The sequence below is a fragment of the Ranitomeya imitator genome, chromosome 6 (assembly GCF_032444005.1).
Source record: "Ranitomeya imitator isolate aRanImi1 chromosome 6, aRanImi1.pri, whole genome shotgun sequence".
Lineage (NCBI taxonomy): Eukaryota > Metazoa > Chordata > Amphibia > Anura > Dendrobatidae > Ranitomeya > Ranitomeya imitator.
In genome coordinates this window covers 263750-285229 of record NC_091287.1, presented here as the reverse complement: position 1 = coordinate 285229, position 21480 = coordinate 263750, and the positions used below count along the sequence as shown (strand labels likewise).

General features: G+C 50.2%; 1 protein-coding gene across 4 annotated transcripts in view; it reads right to left on the bottom strand.

Moving 5' to 3' along the window:
- AGAP3 (ArfGAP with GTPase domain, ankyrin repeat and PH domain 3) overlaps positions 1-21480 on the bottom strand; it is a 494399-nt gene that overhangs the window by 356568 nt on the left and 116351 nt on the right. For all 4 annotated transcript variants that reach the window (XM_069729029.1, XM_069729028.1, XM_069729027.1 and 1 more), the window contains exons 2-3: positions 7542-7600; positions 6692-6779 (exon numbers count right to left, since the gene is read on the bottom strand). In XM_069729029.1, the coding sequence (XP_069585130.1) occupies positions 6692-6779; positions 7542-7600 (147 nt within the window). The remainder of the gene's footprint in view (positions 1-6691; positions 6780-7541; positions 7601-21480) is intronic.

The following is a 21480-nucleotide window of genomic DNA, read 5'->3' as shown; positions in this document are numbered from 1 at the left end:
TTTTGGGTCCATGGCCTGGAAACTCCCCAGATCTTAATCCCATTGAGAACTTGTGGTCAATCATCAAGAGACGGGTGGACAAACAAAAACCAGCAAATTCTGGCAAAATGCAAGCATTGATTATGCAAGAATGGACTGCGATCAGTCAGGATTTGGTCCAGAAGTTGATTGAGAGCATGCCAGGGAGAATTGCAGAGGTCTTGAAGAAGAAGGGTCAACACTGCAAATATTGACTTGCTGCATTAACTCATTCTAACTGTCAATATAACCTATTGGTACTCATAATATGATTGCAATTATATTTCTGTATGTGATATAAACATCAGACAAACACTAATAAAAATATGTCACTGGGCAATATACTACATCACTGGGCAACATACTACGTCACTGGGCAATATACTACGTGGCTCTGTGCTGTATACTACATCACTGGGCAATATACTATGTGGCTGGACAATATACTACGTGGCTGGGCAATATACTATGTGGCTGGACAATATACTACGTCACTGGGCAATATACTATGTGGCTGACAATATACTACGTCACTGGGCAATATACTACGTCACTGGGCAATATACTACGTCACTGGGCAATATACTACGTGGCTCTGTGCTGTATACTACGTCACTGGGCAATATACTACGTGACTGGGCAATATACTACGTGAATGGGCAATACACTACGTGGATGGGCAATACACTACGTGGCTGGGCAATATACTACGTGGCTGGGCAATATACTACGTGGCTGGGCAATATACTACGTGGCTTGGCAATATACTATGTGACTACGTGTCTGTGCTGTATACTATGTGGCTCTGTGCTGTATACTACGTGGCTGGGCAATATACTACGTGGACATGCATATTCTAGAATACCCGATGCGTTAGAATCGGGCCACCATCTAGTGTATGAATATACACATACAGCATCACTGGATGACCACATCGGGGCACGGCAGTGGAAAGTAGCACTGCCAGATTAGTCTAAAGTAAGTCAAGCCTAACTGGGATGGAGGAGCATCTGAGAAGAGGAGGTCAAAGGAGGATTGGAAGGAGCAGTCCAACAGCTGTCAGAATATCCTGGAGGGGAAGCAATTGTCTCAGCAGTGGAATAGTCTGGAGGGGCCGCAGTCGTCCGGCAACTATCACGGTATTCTGGAGGGGACACAGCTGTCACGGTATTCTGGAGGGGACGCAGTTGTCACGGTATTCTGGAGGGGACGCAGCTGTCACGGTATTCTGGAGGGGACGCAGTTGTCACGGTATTCTGGAGGGGATGCAGTTGTCACGGTATTCTGGAGGGGACGCAGCTGTCACGGTATTCTGGAGGGGACGCAGTTGTCACGGTATTCTGGAGGGGACGCAGCTGTCACGGTATTCTGGAGGGGACGCAGTTGTCACGGTATTCTGGAGGGGACGCAGTTGTCACGGTATTCTGGAGGGGACGCAGTTGTCACGGTATTCTGGAGGGGACGCAGCTGTCACGGTATTCTGGAGGGGACGCAGCTGTCACGGTATTCTGGAGGGGACACAGCTGTCACGGTATTCTGGAGGGGACGCAGCTGTCACGGTATTCTGGAGGGGACGCAGTTGTCACGGTATTCTGGAGGGGACACAGCTGTCACGGTATTCTGGAGGGGACGCAGTTGTCACGGTATTCTGGAGGGGACACAGCTGTCACGGTATTCTGGAGGGGACGCAGTTGTCACGGTATTCTGGAGGGGACGCAGTTGTCACGGTATTCTGGAGGGGACGCAGCTGTCACGGTATTCTGGAGGGGACGCAGCTGTCACGGTATTCTGGAGGGGACGCAGCTGTCACGGTATTCTGGAGGGGACGCAGCTGTCACGGTATTCTGGAGGGGACGCAGCTGTCACGGTATTCTGGAGGGGACGCAGCTGTCACGGTATTCTGGAGGGGACGCAGCTGTCACGGTATTCTGGAGGGGACAGCGGTCACGGTATTCTGGAGGGGACGCAGCTGTCACGGTATTCTGGAGGGGACGCAGTTGTCACGGTATTCTGGAGGGGACACAGCGGTCACGGTATTCTGGAGGGGACGCAGCGGTCACGGTATTCTGGAGGGGACGCAGCGGTCACGGTATTCTGGAGGGGACGCAGTTGTCACGGTATTCTGGAGGGGACACAGCGGTCACGGTATTCTGGAGGGGACGCAGCTGTCACGGTATTCTGGAAGGGACACAGCTGTCACGGTATTCTGGAGGGGACGCAGTTGTCACGGTATTCTGGAGGGGACACAGCTGTCACGGTATTCTGGAGGGGACGCAGTTGTCACGGTATTCTGGAGGGGACACAGCGGTCACGGTATTCTGGAGGGGACGCAGCTGTCACGGTATTCTGGAGGGGACGCAGTTGTCACGGTATTCTGGAGGGGACGCAGCTGTCACGGTATTCTGGAGGGGACAGCGGTCACGGTATTCTGGAGGGGACGCAGTTGTCACGGTATTCTGGAAGGGACACAGCTGTCACGGTATTCTGGAGGGGACACAGTTGTCACGGTATTCTGGAGGGGACACAGCTGTCATGGTATTCTGGAGGGGACGCAGTTGTCACGGTATTCTGGAGGGGACGCAGCTGTCACGGTATTCTGGAGGGGACAGCGGTCACAGTATTCTGGAGGGGACGCAGTTGTCACGGTATTCTGGAGGGGACGCAGCTGTCACGGTATTCTGGAGGGGACAGCAGTCACGGTATTCTGGAGGGGACGCAGTTGTCACGGTATTCTGGAGGGGACACAGCTGTCATGGTATTCTGGAGGGGACGCAGTTGTCACGGTATTCTGGAGGAGACACAGCGGTCACGGTATTCTGGAGGGGACGCAGCTGTCACGGTATTCTGGAGGGGACGCAGTTGTCACGGTATTCTGGAGGGGACGCAGCTGTCACGGTATTCTGGAGGGGACAGCGGTCACGGTATTCTGGAGGGGACGCAGTTGTCACGGTATTCTGGAAGGGACACAGCTGTCACGGTATTCTGGAGGGGACGCAGTTGTCACGGTATTCTGGAGGGGACACAGCTGTCATGGTATTCTGGAGGGGACGCAGTTGTCACGGTATTCTGGAGGGGACACAGCTGTCATGGTATTCTGGAGGGGACGCAGTTGTCACGGTATTCTGGAGGGGACACAGCGGTCACGGTATTCTGGAGGGGACGCAGCTGTCACGGTATTCTGGAGGGGACGCAGTTGTCACGGTATTCTGGAGGGGACACAGCGGTCACGGTATTCTGGAGGGGACACAGCGGTCACGGTATTCTGGAGGGGATGCAGTTGTCACGGTATTCTGGAGGGGACACAGCGGTCACGGTATTCTGGAGGGGACGCAGCTGTCACGGTATTCTGGAAGGGACACAGCTGTCACGGTATTCTGGAGGGGACACAGCTGTCACGGTATTCTGGAGGGGACGCAGTTGTCACGGTATTCTGGAGGGGACACAACGGTCACGGTATTCTGGAGGGGACGCAGCTGTCACGGTATTCTGGAGGGGACACAACAGAGGCTTTCCATCAGATCAGACATGACCTGGGTTCCCTGATCGGTCAACATTTCCCTGGGGAAACCCACACGAGAGAACACAGTCAGTAAAGCATCCGCCACTTTGTCTGCTTGGATGGAGGATAGTGCCACAGCTTCCGGGTATCGTGTAGCATAGTCCACCACTGTGAGGATGTACTTTTTACCAGAGCTACTAGGGATTGCAAGTGGCCCTATGATATCCACAGCCACTCGCTGGAAGGGTTCATCGATCACAGGCAGTGGTATCAATGGAGCTTTCTGTATATTCCCAGACTTCCCAACTCGCTGACAAACTACATGATCGGCAGTAATTGGCAATATCTGTCCCCATCTTGGGCCAATAGAAGTTATGTGTCAGGCGAGCTTTAGTCTTTTGTATTCCAAGGTGTCCGGCCAAAGGAATTTCATGGGCAATCCTCAATAATTGTTCCCTAAATGGATAAGGGACGATCAGCCGCCGTTCATAGTCCCAAGATTCTGTAGTATCCGTGGGGATAGTCTCTGTATACAGTCTGCCCTGGTCTCAGTATACTCTCTCTTTGCCAGAAGCAGCAGGGGGTTGCGCACCCTGCATGGTTAGTACCTAGCAGCGCCCTTTTTGCAAATATCACATCTTGTAATAGCTTTTTGTAGCCAGACAAGAGTCTCAAATTCTTTTTTGAGGGACTTTCATCCATTCTTAGTTGGAGATAACAGTCATTTTGACCAGGGGCGAACACACTTTTACATGCCACTGTATTGTATTTGGCGTATCATAGACTGTGGAATCATATCCATGTCCAATGGAACATTCTTCCTTTATCTTGAATTCTTCACTGGTCGTCTGTCCCTACGTACTCTGTCCTACACCCCATCACACCGTACTTCACCGGTCTGCTGACCCCGCCTGCTCTGCCAAATGCCACTCACCGAGCATCACCGGTCTGCTGACCCCGCCTGCTCTGCCAAATGCCACTCACCGCACATCACCGGTCTGCTGACCCCGCCTGCTCTGCCAAATGCCACTCACCGCACATCACCGGTCTGCTGACCCCGCCTGCTCTGCCAAATGCCACTCACCGCACATCACCGGTCTGCTGTCCCCGCCTGCTCTGCCAAAGGCCACTCACCGCACATCACCGGTCTGCTGACCCCGCCTGCTCTGCCAAAGGCCACTCACCGCACATCACCGGTCTGCTGTCCCCGCCTGCTCTGCCAAATGCCACTCACCGCACATCACCGGTCTGCTGACCCCGCCTGCTCTGCCAAAGGCCACTCACCGCACATCACCGGTCTGCTGACCCCGCCTGCTCTGCCAAAGGCCACTCACCGCGCATCACCGGTCTGCTGACCCCGCCTGCTCTGCCAAAGGCCACTCACCGCACATCACCGGTCTGCTGACCCCGCCTGCTCTGCCAAAGGCCACTCACCGCACATCACCGGTCTGCTGACCCCGCCTGCTCTGCCAAAGGCCACTCACCGCACATCACCGGTCTGCTGACCCCGCCTGCTCTGCCAAAGGCCACTCACCGCACATCACCGGTCTGCTGACCCCGCCTGCTCTGCCAAAGGCCACTCACCGCACATCACCGGTCTGCTGTCCCCGCCTGCTCTGCCAATGGCCACTCACCGCACATCACCGGTCTGCTGACCCCGCCTGCTCTGCCAAAGGCCACTCACCGCACATCACCGGTCTGCTGACCCCGCCTGCTCTGCCAAAGGCCACTCACCGCGCATCACCGGTCTGCTGACCCCGCCTGCTCTGCCAAAGGCCACTCACCGCGCATCACCGGTCTGCTGACCCCGCCTGCTCTGCCAAAGGCCACTCACCGCGCATCACCGGTCTGCTGACCCCGCCTGCTCTGCCAAAGGCCACTCACCGCGCATCACCGGTCTGCTGACCCCGCCTGCTCTGCCAAATGCCACTCACCGCGCATCACCGGTCTGCTGACCCCGCCTGCTCTGCCAAAGGCCACTCACCGCGCATCACCGGTCTGCTGACCCCGCCTGCTCTGCCAAAGGCCACTCACCGCACATCACCGGTCTGCTGACCCCGCCTGCTCTGCCAAAGGCCACTCACCGAGCATCACCGGTCTGCTGACCCCGCCTGCTCTGCCAAAGGCCACTCACCGCACATCACCGGTCTGCTGACCCCGCCTGCTCTGCCAAAGGCCACTCACCGCACATCACCGGTCTGCTGTCCCCGCCTGCTCTGCCAAAGGCCACTCACCGCACATCACCGGTCTGCTGACCCTCCCTGCTCTGCCAAATGCCACTCACCGCACATCACCGGTCTGCTGACCCTCCCTGCTCTGCCAAATGCCACTCGCCGCACATCACCGGTCTGCTGTCCCCGCCTGCTCTGCCAAAGGCCACTCACCGCACATCACCGGTCTGCTGACCCCGCCTGCTCTGCCAAAGGCCACTCACCGCACATCACCGGTCTGCTGTCCCCGCCTGCTCTGCCAAAGGCCACTCACCGTACATCACCGGTCTGCTGACCCCGCCTGCTCTGCCAAAGGCCACTCACCGCACATCACCGGTCTGCTGACCCCGCCTGCTCTGCCAAATGCCACTCACCGCACATCACCGGTCTGCTGTCCCCGCCTGCTCTGCCAAAGGCCACTCACCGCGCATCACCGGTCTGCTGACCCCGCCTGCTCTGCCAAAGGCCACTCACCGCGCATCACCGGTCTGCTGACTGCCTGCTCTGCAGAAGGCCACTCACACCGTACATTACAGGTCTGCTGTCCTTGCCTGCTCTGCAGAAGGCCACTCACACCGTACATTACTGGTCTGCTGTCCTTGCCTGCTCTGCAGAAGGCCACTCACACCGTACATTACTGGTCTGCTGTCCCTGCCTGCTGTCACATCGTACATCACCGCTCTGTTGTCCCCATCTGCTCTGTCACACTGTACATCATCGGTCTCCTGTCCCTGACTGCTGTCACACTTCCAGTCCCTATCCTGCACTCCCCCATGATGACAACACACGGCGGCACAGACGCTCCACACACACGGCGGCACAGACGCTCCACACACACGGCGGCACAGACGCTCCACACACACGGCGGCACAGACGCGCCACACACACGGCGGCACAGACGCTCCACACACACGGCGGCACAGACCCTCCACACACACGGCGGCAGGGCTCACGGATCACTCACCTTCTGGAGATTCTTCCTGTACATAAGTTCCTGTGAGGTATCGATGGACCAGGGCCGACTTCCCGCTGGAGAGATTACCCACGATACCCTGCAATACAGAGAATGGGCCGACACCGGTTCAAATGAGCCACAGAGGAAAACTTAAGACAGGAGGCGGCATGGGGGCGACAAGGGGGCAATGAGGCCAAAGCGCGGCCCACCGCAGCTGGTCAATGGCTGCACGATTGTGAAACAGGACAATGCGGCAAATGGTCATTGCGGCTCACGGGTTTCAGACAATCGTTGTACGGCTTCGTTGACACTTCCGTGGAGTCTGCGGCAGGTTCCATCATTTTGATATTAAGAAGCCGCTTACTAAAATAGGGTTTCGTTAAAACGATGGACACCATTAGAAACCCTATAGTCAGTGGGTATACATGTGGCACAGCTCTTGTCCATCATGGACACTCCATTACCTGCATGATGTCCATCTTTATTCCCAGGGACCTGAGAAGAGCAGTGAAAGTCACCGAGCCCGATCCGGCCTGATCACGGCGTGTCATGAGAGGCATTGCCTCCCTACATAGGTCAGTATTAATCACCTGGTGGTGCTCAAGAGATAAAGTCTACAGGTCCCTCACGATCTAAGACATTGTGTGGCCTCACAGTCTGATGACACAACCGATGCGTGGCTACGCGAGAGTGTCAACCAGCACCGTGGGTGGACACGGAGCGTGGCCATCTACATACACAGGGTGACGATGGTTGAGAGATGCCAGAAGCTGCTGCCACTGCCCAGAACACCTTCTCCTGGACAATGTCGGCTCCTTGCCTCGTCACACAGGGGATCAGAAGAGAATAAAGCTCTTACCACTTTTAGCTCCGGCACAGAACGACTTAGTGTCCACTCCTGACTGTTCACAAACGAATCTGAAACCGAGAAAGAAAAATCATCACAATCCTAGAATTGGTATCAATGGCGCTGAACCTAGTGCCACCCATCACGTGGCTTACTTACATTTCAATGCAATGAACAGTAATAATTGGGAATCCTTCAGTGATTGCAGTTGAGTTGTACAGATCAGAGGCTAGGGGCACTGCCTGCACCCCCCCGCCATCACGGATCACCGCCCGAACCCCCACACGCCATGGCGGATTACCGCCCGCAACATCCCCCCCCCCCGTCGTGATGGATCGACGGCCGCAGCCCCCCGTGACTGATCACAGCCTGCACACCCCTCCACCATGACAGATCACCGCCCGCACTCCCCCCCCACGCCGTGACGGGTTACTGCCCACTCCCCTCCCGCCATGACGGATCACTGCCCGCACTAACCCCCCCCCCCCGTGACGGATCACCGCCCGCACCCCCCCCCCGCCGTGACGGATCACCGCCCGCACTCCCCCCCCCCGCCGTGACGGATCACCGCCCGCACTCCCCCCCCCCCCCGCCGTGACGGATCACTGCCCGCACCCCCCCCACCATGACGGATCACTGCCCGCACCCCCCCTCCCCCCCGCCGTGACGGATAACCGCCCGCACTACCCCCACCCCCCCGCCGTGACGGGTTACTGCCCACTCCCCTCCCGCCATGACGGATCACTGCCCGCACCACCCACTTTCAAATGGCAATGGAAATCCAATATTTTACTTGTCACATCTGTGGAAATATCCATGATCAGGAAACATTTGCATCTGTGGGTGAAGCTGGTGACTTGCAGGGGCAATATGGCCCTGATTAAAGGATAGATCATTGTCACGATAATGCCAAAAATGCCATATTATATATTGAGAGTTTAGTCAGAAAGGACATGGCTTTCTACACACACACACAAAGCAGCTGCGACCAATATCCCCCCCCCCTCCTTCTTCATTCCTCCTCCCAAAGGCAAAGCCTAGAGCAGTGACACTGGGTAACTTGAAACTAGTGGTGAGCAGGGTGTGGCGTAAAACTGCAGGTGACCAATCCTGAAAAGCCACCCGTTGTCCCTCCCCTCTCACTCAGGAATGCCTTTGTCTGAGACTTTGGAAAAACGTAAATAACTATCAGATCAGTGCATGTCATTAACCAGCCCTTTAGTGATGTCACAAGCTCAGAAGTACAAGTCACTGTACTCTTAGTCCAGCCTTCAGTCTGGGCCCGGGAAGCCACTAACAGCAGCTCTTCAAGCTGTTTCCAATGCACCTGAATGTATCTCCTGAGCACACGGCCCCCATGCTGAAATGACATGATCTAACGACCTGTAAGTGTTTTTCTTCCGTTAATCCCATTTTATTTTGTAATCTAATGTATATACGAATTGTCTCCTTTTTAATATCTTTTTATACTTTGTAAACACTGCCTAATTTTTCATTGAGTAAAATATTTAATTGCTAGCTTGTCTCTTCTGCTCTATAACGAACTGTGTCCTTTGAAGTGAATTGCGCTACTGATTTGGGTTCGCTCCCGACCCGTTAATCGGTGCTGGTGGCAGCATACTTTGTTCTGTGCAATTGGGAATCTTTGTAGCGACGGCAGCGTTGATAATTATTGTTCCTGCCTGAGTGGGAGTAGCTATATCGCCCTCGCTGCATCGTGCCCAATAGCCAGTACATAGCAGGCAGCCTTTCGGCTAATTACCCTAGGTGAAGTACCTAATCTGACCTGAGGGTAAGGGGGGCGCCAGAGAGCTGCAAGTTCCAAACCGGAACTGGGAAGTGGGATATGGAAAAATTCTCTTCAGAAGGAACCAGGGGCAACCCAAAAAACCCCGGTTCATGACAAATTGCATTTTTTCTACTAGGCAGCCAACTCCTGCAATGTTTGGTTGGTGTGGGTGTGGCTGTTTTTATCAAGTAGTTTGCACCTGTGCCGCCCCTAGCCTTTATCAGTGGAGGCCTGCTGCATCCTGCTAAGTGTGCATTTGTCATCAGACAGGGTTTTGGGAAGGCCATATCTCATGGTATGTATTTTTTCTGAGTTTTTTCTATGTTAGCTATATAGATAAATCCCCTTCACAAGGAACCAGAGGTAACAAAAAAAAACCGGTTCGTGACAAATTGGTGTGAGTAGTGGGGACGATAAAGATATCCTCCCTGGGATCCCGGACATACTGCTGGGATCCGTGACAGTGTTGGCAGCACCGTGTGAACCGTGACATATTGGTGGCAGAGCGGTGGGATAATAGAGCATTAGTGATCTGGTTTGAGCAATCATTCCTCTCACTAAAAACTTGCAAAGTTCTTGCGAGGACTCTGCGCAAATAAGTTTGGAGAGCAAGCTCAGTGTTTAATAGTTCTGAGACAATACCGTGTGTACTTGTGATTACCCCCTCCCTTTCTCTTCGTTTTTCTATCCTATCTTTTATTTGGCAATGTTGGCTGCAAAAGGGAGAAGCCTGGTACGCCCAGCAGAAGAAGGACACTTGTTGGAGTATGCATGTACCATGGCTTGGACCCCCAGGGCAAATCCAAGACTCAAATGGTCACTGAACTGGTGCAATTTGAAGCAGACCAAGCCCGGTCTCAGAGCCCAGAGGGTGCGGAAGCCAGCACAAGCGAAAATGGTGCTGCAGCAGAGGTCCAACCACTGAATGCTGGCACTACTAGCAACCAGGGCGGACTGGACACCACCTGCAGGCAGCTTTGGTGCAACTCCCCGCCGACGACCATGAGGGACATCTGCAGCTGATCCAGCAATACCATAAAAAGCGGAAAAGTGGGAGGCAGAGAGCCCAGTGGGCTGAGCGGGAGACCCAAGCCCAGAGGAATTATTAACTGCGGCTGGCCCAACTCCGAGCTGTACCATCTACGACAGAACAGTGAGTCAAGCAACGCTAAGTTACCCAAACCCCAGCCAGAGCACTTTCCTGTGATGGAAAAGGACAGGGACTTGGACACTTTCCTGCGGGCCTTTGAGAAAGCCTGCAGACAGTACCGGCTGCCTCGGAACGAATGGGCCCAATACCTGACCCCAGGGCGAAGAGGCAAAGCTCTGGAGGTGTTTGCTGCTCTTCCTCAAGACCAAGATGATGACTATGAGGCTATCAAGCAGGCCTTAATAACCAAGTACCAGCTTACACGTGAGGTTTACCGTAGAAAGTTTGGGAACCTCCAACGTGGCCCACACGACAGTTACAGCAATGTGGCGCTTGGACTCGGGACCCACTATGACCAGTGGACCCAAGGACTGTCAGTGACCACCTTTGCACAGCTGCGAGACCTGATGATCAAAGATCAGTTATTACATCTTTGCCCAGCTGAGGTGCAACAGTTCGTGATGGACAGAGAACCCAAAGACGTGACGAAAGCAGCGCAGATTGCCGATGCCTATGAGGCCAACCGTAGATCTGAAATGCGGAAGCCAGTCACCACCAGCTGGAGAAGGGGTAAGCCTGCAACCAACGCCAGTACCCCTGCCAGCCAGCACACCAGAGGTCCTGTCCTCATTGTCAACAGCACCAGACCCATCATCGACCTTAACCATGGTTTTTCCTGCAAACGAACGGACTGGTCATATCAGCGCCAACTGTCGGAGAAGCAGAAGAAGCCCCCAACCAGTTTTTTTGGTGGGTGGGGTGGCTGGGAGGGTGTGTGACAACGTGCAGCGCGTCACTGTGGGGGGCCATGTCGCTACAGGCCTCAAGGACACCGGGGCTGAACGGACCCTCTTCCGACCCGAACTGGCGGCCCCTGAAGAGATCATTCCGGGGGAAACCCGACTCACGGGGATTGGGGGCATCCGCTGTCCCCTGCCAATGGCCCGGGTTTATATAGATTGGAGTGCCAGGAGCAGGGTGAAGGAAGTGGGGCTGGCCGATAACTTGCCCACTGATGTTTTATTGGGAACTGATTTGGGTAGAATGAAATGGCAAAAGGAAAAAAAGAAGTCACTTATAAGGTATGCACACCACCCAATATCATACATACAATATCATAAAACAGCAAACTTTATTGGTAACAAAATTTTAAAACCAATTAAAAACAATGCAACACTCCACCACATGAACCCCCCTGTGTGAAAAATAGCAATACACAGTGTTCTACACTAAAACAATAAGTAATGGCAGCCAGAGAAAATACACCCATGGAGGTATGAGAATATATAATACTGCCAGCACACCCACCAGGTGAATAACATGCAGCACTGAGTCAAAGAAATGTACACAAAACACCTCGAATCCAATAAGTACAATAATGTGGTAGAGATCCACACAGGGGACAGGTGCTTAAGATCCACAAGATCCAACCTGTCAGGTGAGTAAAAGTACTGCTGAAAAAGGCAAGTCACCTATAGAGAACTGCCATGCTGGCAGCCAGACACAGGAGCGGGAAGTGGACGCCCAACGCGTATCGCTGTTACAAGGACAGCTTCGCCAAGGGAAGTGGGTAAAGAGCTACCAATAAGATGTATAAATACCTGTATCCGTAATGCTAAGTGACGCCTGGTGTGTGTGGCTGGCAAGCCGGGAAGCGGAGGTGGCGGCTCCTAGTGGAGTAATGCGAGCAGACGTCTCTGCTGAAATGTGTCTAATGCGCAGCGCTGTTCAAATGATCAGCGTGCCGCACAAGAAGTATAGCGCATGCGCGGCTCCCGGGAGTCAGGGCAGCAAGAACACAGAGGTGATACATGGAAACTAAGAACACTAGAGAACCAAGATATAACCCGCTCCTGTGTCTGGCTGCCAGCATGGCAGTCATCTATAGGTGACTTGCCTTTTTCAGCAGTACTTTTACTCACCTGACAGGTTGGATCTTACTTGTGGTTCTGCATGGACTACAGGGGGCTCAATGCCATCACAGCCTCTGACGCGCACCCAATGCCGCGCATCGAGGAGCTGCTTGAGAGGTTAGCTGGCGCAAAATACCTGACAATAATGGTTCTGAGTCGAGGATACTGGCAGTTTCCCCTGAGCCCCGAGGCGCAGGATAAGTCCGCCTTTATCACGCCCTTTGGACTGTACGAGTCCACGGTCATGCCCTTCGGCATGAAGAATGCCCCTACCACTTTCCAGCGGATGGTCAACCACCTGCTTCAGGGACTGGAGAAGTACGCGGGGTGGCGTACTTGGATGACATTGCCATCTTCAGTCCCTCCTGGGACGAACACCTGCAGCATCTCGAGGAGGTGCTCAGGCGACTCCACCGAGCCGGTCTGACCATCAAGCCAGGAAACTGCCAGATGGGCATGAGTGAGGTCCACTACCTGGGGCACCGGGTAGGTGGGAAGACTAAAGCCAGAGCCGGGGAAAGTGAACGCTATCATGTCCTGGCCCACCCCCAGGACCAAGAAACAGGTGATGTCCTTCAGGTGCACTGCCGGGAACTATAGGCGCTTCGTGCAGCACTATAGTAGCCTGGCAAAACCCTTGACAGACCTCACCAGGAAGAAGCTACCCCACATCGTCAACTGGACCGACGGCTGTGAAGGGGCCTTCCAGGCGCTGAAAACAGCACTGTGCAACGCCCCTATGTTGAAAGCAGTCGACCGTTCTTGGTGCAGACTGACGCCAGCGAGTTTGGCCTCGGTGCCCTGCTCAGCCAGGTCGACTCGGGGAACGAATAGCACCCAGTATTGTACCTGAGCCGGAAGCTTCTGCCGAGGGCATTGGCCTATTCCATCATCGAGAATGAGTGTCTGGCCATAGTCTGGGCCCTGCAATGCTTGCAGCCCTACTTGTATGATCACACCTTCACTGTGGTGACCGACCACAACCCTCTGTGCTTGGTATGAGCCGTGAGCAGAACAAATGGATAGTTGCTTCGCTGGAGCCTTGCCCTCTAGCAGCACGATTTTACCATAGAGCACAAGACGGACAGGGAACATGGCAATGCAGATGGGTTGTCCTGCCAGGGTGAACCTGCTGAGGTGTGCATGGAGGAGTACCAAGAGGTTATGCCTCTGTAGTGCAGTCCAAAAGGGTGAGGTATCACGACAATGCCAAAAATGCCATATTATATTGTGTTTAGTCAGAAAGGACATGGCTTTCTACACACACACACAATGCAGCGGTGATCACCCTTTCTCCCTTCTTCTGCATTCCTCCACCCAAAGGCAAAGCCTAGAGCAGCGACACTGGGTAACTTGAAACTAGTGTGTGAGCAGGGTGTGCCTTTAAACTGCAGGTGACCAATAATGAAAAGCCACCCGTTGTCCCTCCCTTCTCACTCAGGAATGTCTTTGTCTGAGACTTTGAAAAAGCGTAAGGCTATGTGCACACGTTGCAGATTGGGGTGCAGAATTTTCCACACAAAATCTGCATCTCCTGGCAGAAAACACAGGTGCAGATTTGCCGCGGATTTTTCCGCACCATTAGCACAGCATTTTTTTCTATTGATTTACATTGTACTGTAAATCACTTTGCAGAACTGCAGCATTTCTGCGCGATCTGCTGCAGATCTGCACTAATTCCACATCGTGTGCACATTGCCTAAATAACTATCAGATCAGAGCATATTATTAACCAGCCCTTTAGTGATGTAACATAGTAACATAGTAACATAGTTAGTAAGGCCGAAAAAAGACATTTGTCCATCCAGTTCAGCCTATATTCCATCATAATAAATACCCAGATCTACGTCCTTCTACAGAACCTAATAATTGTATGATACAATATTGTTCTGCTCCAGGAAGACATCCAGGCCTCTCTTGAACCCCTCGACTGAGTTCGCCATCACCACCTCCTCAGGCAAGCAATTCCAGATTCTCACTGCCCTAACAGTAAAGAATCCTCTTCTATGTTGGTGGAAAAACCTTCTCTCCTCCAGACGCAAAGAATGCCCCCTTGTGCCCGTCACCTTCCTTGGTATAAACAGATCCTCAGCGAGATATTTGTATTGTCCCCTTATATACTTATACATGGTTATTAGATCGCCCCTCAGTCGTCTTTTTTCTAGACTAAATAATCCTAATTTCGCTAATCTATCTGGGTATTGTAGTTCTCCCATCCCCTTTATTAATTTTGTTGCCCTCCTTTGTACTCTCTCTAGTTCCATTATATCCTTCCTGAGCACCGGTGCCCAAAACTGGACACAGTACTCCATGTGCGGTCTAACTAGGGATTTGTACAGAGGCAGTATAATGCTCTCATCATGTGTATCCAGACCTCTTTTAATGCACCCCATGATCCTGTTTGCCTTGGCAGCTGCTGCCTGGCACTGGCTGCTCCAGGTAAGTTTATCATTAACTAGGATCCCCAAGTCCTTCTCCCTGTCAGATTTACCCAGTGGTTTCCCGTTCAGTGTGTAATGGTGATATTGATTCCCTCTTCCCATGTGTATAACCTTACATTTATCATTGTTAAACCTCATCTGCCACCTTTCAGCCCAAGTTTCCAACTTATCCAGATCCATCTGTAGCAGAATACTATCTTCTCTTGTATTAACTGCTTTACATAGTTTTGTATCATCTGCAAATATCGATATTTTACTGTGTAAACCTTCTACCAGATCATTAATGAATATGTTGAAGAGAACAGGTCCCAATACTGACCCCTGCGGTACCCCACTGGTCACAGCGACCCAGTTAGAGACTATACCATTTATAACCACCCTCTGCTTTCTATCACTAAGCCAGTTACTAACCCATTTACACACATTTTCCCCCAGGCCAAGCATTCTCATTTTGTGTACCAACCTCTTGTGCGGCACGGTATCAAACGCTTTGGAAAAATCGAGATATACCACGTCCAATGACTCACCGTGGTCCAGCCTATAGCTTACCTCTTCATAAAAACTGATTAGATTGGTTTGACAGGAGCGATTTCTCATAAACCCATGCTGATATGGAGTTAAACAGTTATTCTCATTGAGATAATCCAGAATAACATCCCTCAGAAACCCTTCAAATATTTTACCAACAATAGAGGTTAGACTTACTGGCCTATAATTTCCAGGTTCACTTTTAGAGCCCTTTTTGAATATTGGCACCACATTTGCTATGCGCCAGTCCTGCGGAACAGACCCTGTCGCTATAGAGTCACTAAAAATAAGAAATAATGGTTTATCTATTACATTACTTAGTTCTCTTAGTACTCGTGGGTGTATGCCATCCGGACCCGGAGATTTATCTATTTTAATCTTATTTAGCCGGTTTCGCACCTCTTCTTGGGTTAGATTGGTGACCCGTAATATAGGGTTTTCATTGTTTCTTGGGATTTCACCTAGCATTTCATTTTCCACCGTGAATACCGTGGAGAAGAAGGTGTTTAATATGTTAGCTTTTTCCTCGTCATCTACAACCATTCTTTCCTCACTATTTTTTAAGGGGCCTACATTTTCAGTTTTTATTCTTTTACTATTGATATAGTTGAAGAACAGTTTGGGATTAGTTTTACTCTCCTTAGCAATGTGCTTCTCTGTTTCCATTTTGGCAGCTTTAATTAGTTTTTTAGATAAAGTATTTTTCTCCCTATAGTTTTTTAGAGCTTCAATGGTGCCATCCTGCTTTAGTAGTGCAAATGCTTTCTTTTTACTGTTAATTGCCTGTCTTACTTCTTTGTTTAGCCACATTGGGTTTTTCCTATTTCTAGTCCTTTTATTCCCACAAGGTATAAACCGCTTACACTGCCTATTTAGGATGTTCTTAAACATTTCCCATTTATTATCTGTATTCTTATTTCTGAGGATATTGTCCCAGTCTACCAGATTAAGGGCATCTCTAAGCTGTTCAAACTTTGCCTTCCTAAAGTTCAATGTTTTTGTGACTCCCTGACAAGTCCCCCTAGTGAAAGACAGGTGAAACTGCACAATATTGTGGTCGCTATTTCCTAAATGCCCGACCACCTGCAGATTTGTTATTCTGTCAGGTCTATTAGATAGTATTAGGTCTAAAAGTGCTGCTCCTCTGGTTGGATTCTGCACCAATTGTGAAAGATAATTTTTCTTGGTTATTAGCAGAAACCTGTTGCCTTTATGGGTTTCACAGGTTTCTGTTTCCCAGTTAATATCCGGGAATATCCTTCATAACCAGGACCTCATTATGGGTTGCAGCTTCATCTATCTGCTTTAGAAGTAGACTTTCCATGCTTTCTGTTATATTTGGGGGTTTGTAACAGACCCCAATGAGAATTTTGTTACCATTTTTCCCTCCATGAATTTCAACCCATATGGACTCGACATCCTCATTCCCTTCGCTAATATCCTCCCTTAAAGTGGACTTTAGACAAGACTTTACATAGAGACAAACCCCTCCTCCTCTCCGATTTTTACGATCCTTTCTAAACAGACTGTAACCCTGTAAGTTAACTGCCCAGTCATAGCTTTCATCTAACCATGTCTCGGTTATTCCCACTATGTCAAAATTACCTGTAGATATTTCTGCTTCTAGTTCTTCCATCTTGTTTGTCAGGCTTCTGGCGTTTGCGAGCATGCAGTTTAGAGGATTTTGTTTTGTTCCAATCTCCTCACTGTGGATTGTTTTAGAAATGTTCTTACCTCCCTTCTGAGTATGTTTTCCTGGGTCGTCTTTGTTCGAGTCTAATGTTTTTCTTCCCGTCCCCTCTTCTTCTAGTTTAACGCCCTCCTGATGAGTGTAGCGAGTCTTCTGGCGAATGTGTGTTTCCCAGGTTTGTTGAGGTGTAGTCCGTCTCTGGCGAGGAGTCCATCATACCAGTAATTCACACCGTGGTCCAGGAATCCAAATCCTTGTTGTCTGCACCATCGTCTTAGCCAGTTGTTTGCATCAAGGATCCTGTTCCATCTCCTGGTGCCATGCCCGTCTACTGGAAGGATAGAAGAAAAAACTACCTGTGCATCCAGTTCCTTTACTTTCTTCCCCAACTCTTCAAAGTCCTTGCAGATTGTCGGTAGGTCCTTCCTTGCCGTGTCATTGGTGCCAACATGTATCAGAAGAAATGGGTGGACGTCCTTGGAGCTGAAGAGCTTTGGTATCCTATCGGTCACATCCTTGATCATCGCACCTGGAAGGCAGCATACTTCTCTTGCAGTTATGTCCGGTCTGCAGATGGCTGCTTCTGTGCCTCTCAGTAGTGAGTCTCCCACCACCACCACTCTTCGTTGCTTCTTGGCTGTACTTTTTGCTGTCACTTGTTGCTGTGTGCCCTTTTCTTTTTTGCTTGCTGGTATTGCTTCATTCTTAGGTGTGCCATCTTCATCCTCTACAAAGATTTGATATCGGTTCTTCAGTTGTGTGGTTGGTGATTTCTCCATGGTCTTCTTGCTTCTTTTGGTCACATGCTTCCACTCATCTGCTTTTGGAGGTTCTCTGACACTTTTTTCACCTTCTGTGACCAGTAGAGATGCTTCTGTTCTGTCTAGAAAGTCTTCATTCTCTTTGATGAGTTTCAAAGTTGCTATTCTTTCTTCCAGACCCCGCACCTTTTCTTCTAAAAGGGCCACTAGTCTACACTTCTGACAGGTGAAATTGGATTCTTCTTCTGGTCGATCTGTGAACATGTAGCACATGCTGCAGCTCACCATGTAGGTTGTCACATCTGCCATGTTGCTCCTAGATCCTGCTGACTTGCTGTGTGTTTTCCTTCTTGTGTAATCTACTCAGCCAAGCTCTCTTGCAATAATGTCCTACAGGCAAAAAGTTTGGTGATGCTTTCGAAGCAGCTGGTCCCGGCTGTACCCAACGATCTTCTAGCTTAGGGAGACTTCGCTTCTCCCAGAAGGCACCTGGAATATGCAAATTAGCCTCCTGAAGCTTGAATCCTTGGTTTGGTGATGCTTTCGAAGCAGCTGGTCCCGGCTGTACCCAACGTACAATGTCACAAGCTCAGAAGTACAAGTCACTATACTCTTAGTCCAGCCTTCAGTCTTGGCCTGGGAAGCCGCTAACAACAGCTCTTCAAGCTGTTTCCAATGCACCTGGCTGTATCTCCTGAGCACACGGCCACCATGCTGATATGACATGATCTAACGACCTGTAAGTGTGTTTTTCTTCCATTAATCCTATTTTATTTTGTAATCTGTAATGTATACAGTCATGGCCAAAAGTATTGACACCCCTGCAATTCTGTCAGATAATACCCAGTTTCTTCTTGAAAATGATTGCAAACACAAATTCTTTGGTATTATTATCTTCATTTAATTTGTCTTAAATGAAAAAACACAAAAGAGAATGAAGCAAAAAGCAAAACATTGATCATTTCACACAAAACTCCAAAAATGGGCCAGACAAAAGTATTGGCACCCTCAGCCTAATACTTGGTTGCACAACCTTTACCCAAAATAACTGACCAACCGCTTCCGGTAACCATCAATGAGTTTCTTACGATGCTCTGCTGGAATTTTAGACCATTCTTCTTTGGCAAACTGCTCCAGGTCCCTGATATTTGAAGGGTGCCTTCTCCAAACTACCATTTTTAGATCTCTCCACAGGTGTTCTATGGGATTCAGGTCTGGACTCATTGCTGGCCACCTTAGAAGTCTCCAGTGCTTTCTCTCAAACCATTTTCTAGTGCTTTTTGAAGTGTGTTTTGGGTCATTGTCCTGCTGGAAGACCCATGACCTCTGAGGGAGACCCAGCTTTCTCACACTGGGCCCTACATTATGCTGCAAAATTTGTTGGTAGTCTTCAGACTTCATAATGCCATGCACACGGTCAAGCAGTCCACTGCCAGAGGCAGCAAAGCAACCCCAAAACATCAGGGAACCTCCGCCATGTTTGACTGTAGGGACCGTGTTCTTTTCTTTGAATGTCTCTTTTTTTCTCCTGTAAACTCTATGTTGATGCCTTTGCCCAAAAAGCTCTACTTTTGTCTCATCTGACCAGAGAACATTCTTCCAAAACGTTTTAGGCTTTTTCAGGTAAGTTTTGGCAAACTCCAGCCTGGCTTTTTTATGTCTCGGGGTAAGAAGTGGGGTCTTCCTGGGTCTCCTACCATACAGTCCCTTTTCATTCAGACGCCGACGGATAGTACGGGTTGACACTGCTGTACCCTCGGACTGCAGGGCAGCTTGAACTTATTTGGATGTTAGTCGAGGTTCTTTATCCAACATCCGCACAATCTTGTGTTGAAATCTCTTGTCAATGTTTCTTTTCCGTCCACATCTAGGGAGGTTAGCCACAGTGCCATGGGCTTTAAACTTCTTGATGTCACTGCGCACGGTAGACACAGGAACATTCAGGTCTGCTCATGCTTCCTCACAATTTGGTTTCTCAAGTCCTCAGACAGTTCTTTGGTCTTCTTTCTTTTCTCCATGCTCAATGTGGTGCACACAAGGACACAGGACAGAGGTTGAGTCAACTTTAATCCATGTCAACTGGCCGCAAGTGTGATTTAGTTATTGCCAACACCTGTTAGATGCCACAGGTAAGTTAAAGGTGCTGTTAATTACACAAATTAGAGAAGCATCACATGATTTTTCGAACAGTGCCAATACTTTTGTCCACCCCCTTTTTTATGTTTGGTGTGGAATTATATCCAATTTGGCTTTAGGACAATTCTTTTTGTGTTTTTTCATTTAAGACAAATTAAATGAAGATAATAATACCAAAGAATTTGTGTTTGCAATCAATTTCAGGAAGAAAATGAGTAACATAGTAACATAGTTAGTAAGGCCGAAAAAAGACATTTGTCCATCCAGTTCAGCCTATATTATATCATAATAAATACCCAGATCTACGTCCTTCTACAGAACCTAATAATTGTATGATACAATATTGTTCTGCTCCAGGAAGACATCCAGGCCTCTCTTGAACCCCTCGACTGAGTTCGCCATCACCACCTCCTCAGGCAAGCAATTCTAGATTCTCACTGCCCTAACAGTAAAGAATCCTCTTCTATGTTGGTGGAAAAACCTTCTCTCCTCCAGACGCAAAGAATGTATACATGTATTATCTGACAGAATTGCTGGGGTGTCAATACTTTTGGCCACGACTGTATACGAATTGTCTCCTTTCTAATATCTTTTTATACTTTGTAAACACTACCTAATTTTTCATGGAGTAAAATATTTAATTGCTAGCTTCTCTTCTGCTCTATAATGAACTGTCCTCTGAAGTGAATTGCGCTGATTTGGGTTGGCTCCGGACCCGTTAATCGGAGCTCGTGGCAGCATACTTTGTTCTGTGCAATCAGCATGGTGTGAACCGTGACCATCATACTCATGTGTGCTCTATATCAGGGTTGTCAAACTGCATTCCTCGAGGGCCTCAAACCATGCGTGTTTTCAAGATTTCCTTAGCATTGCACAAGGTGCTGGAATCATTCTGTGTAGGTGATTAAATTATCACCTGTGCAATACAAATAAATCCAGAAAACATGACCTGTATGCATCCCTCGAGGAATGCAGTTTGACACCTCTGCTCTACATAGAAGGATGGAGGTAAGAGGACGGCCATATTGTGTCTCTAGGAGGCTCCTGGGAAGATCTGACCAACAGCATCAGCAGTCTTCCTCTGACCTCGGGTCTTATCTCACCTCCTGAATATCATGCTCACACTCCTGAAGTAGCGACGAGTATGGGCTCACTCCCACTTGCAATGTAATCGCATTCGACTTGGTCGACTGTTAACCTATAGTGCAGCTCACATCTGCGATTATTCTCTCATGCCAATTCACTGCATCCGTGAATCTCTCGGATGTCACCTGAGTGCAGTGCGATTCCTTCAGACGCCGTCAGCAGAGGAGATGGGGATATTACATTCTCCGCCTCCTCCACGGCGGTGCTCCAATTCTAGGATGTGAGAGGATCGGAGCACGGTGCACCGACAGCCGGATAATGACCGCAGCAGAGGAGATGGGGATGTTACCGTTCTCCGGCTCCTCCAATTCTCGGATGTGAGAGGATCGGAGCACGGTGCACCAACAGCTGGATAATGACCGCAGCAGAGGAGATGGGGATGTTACGTTCTCCGGCT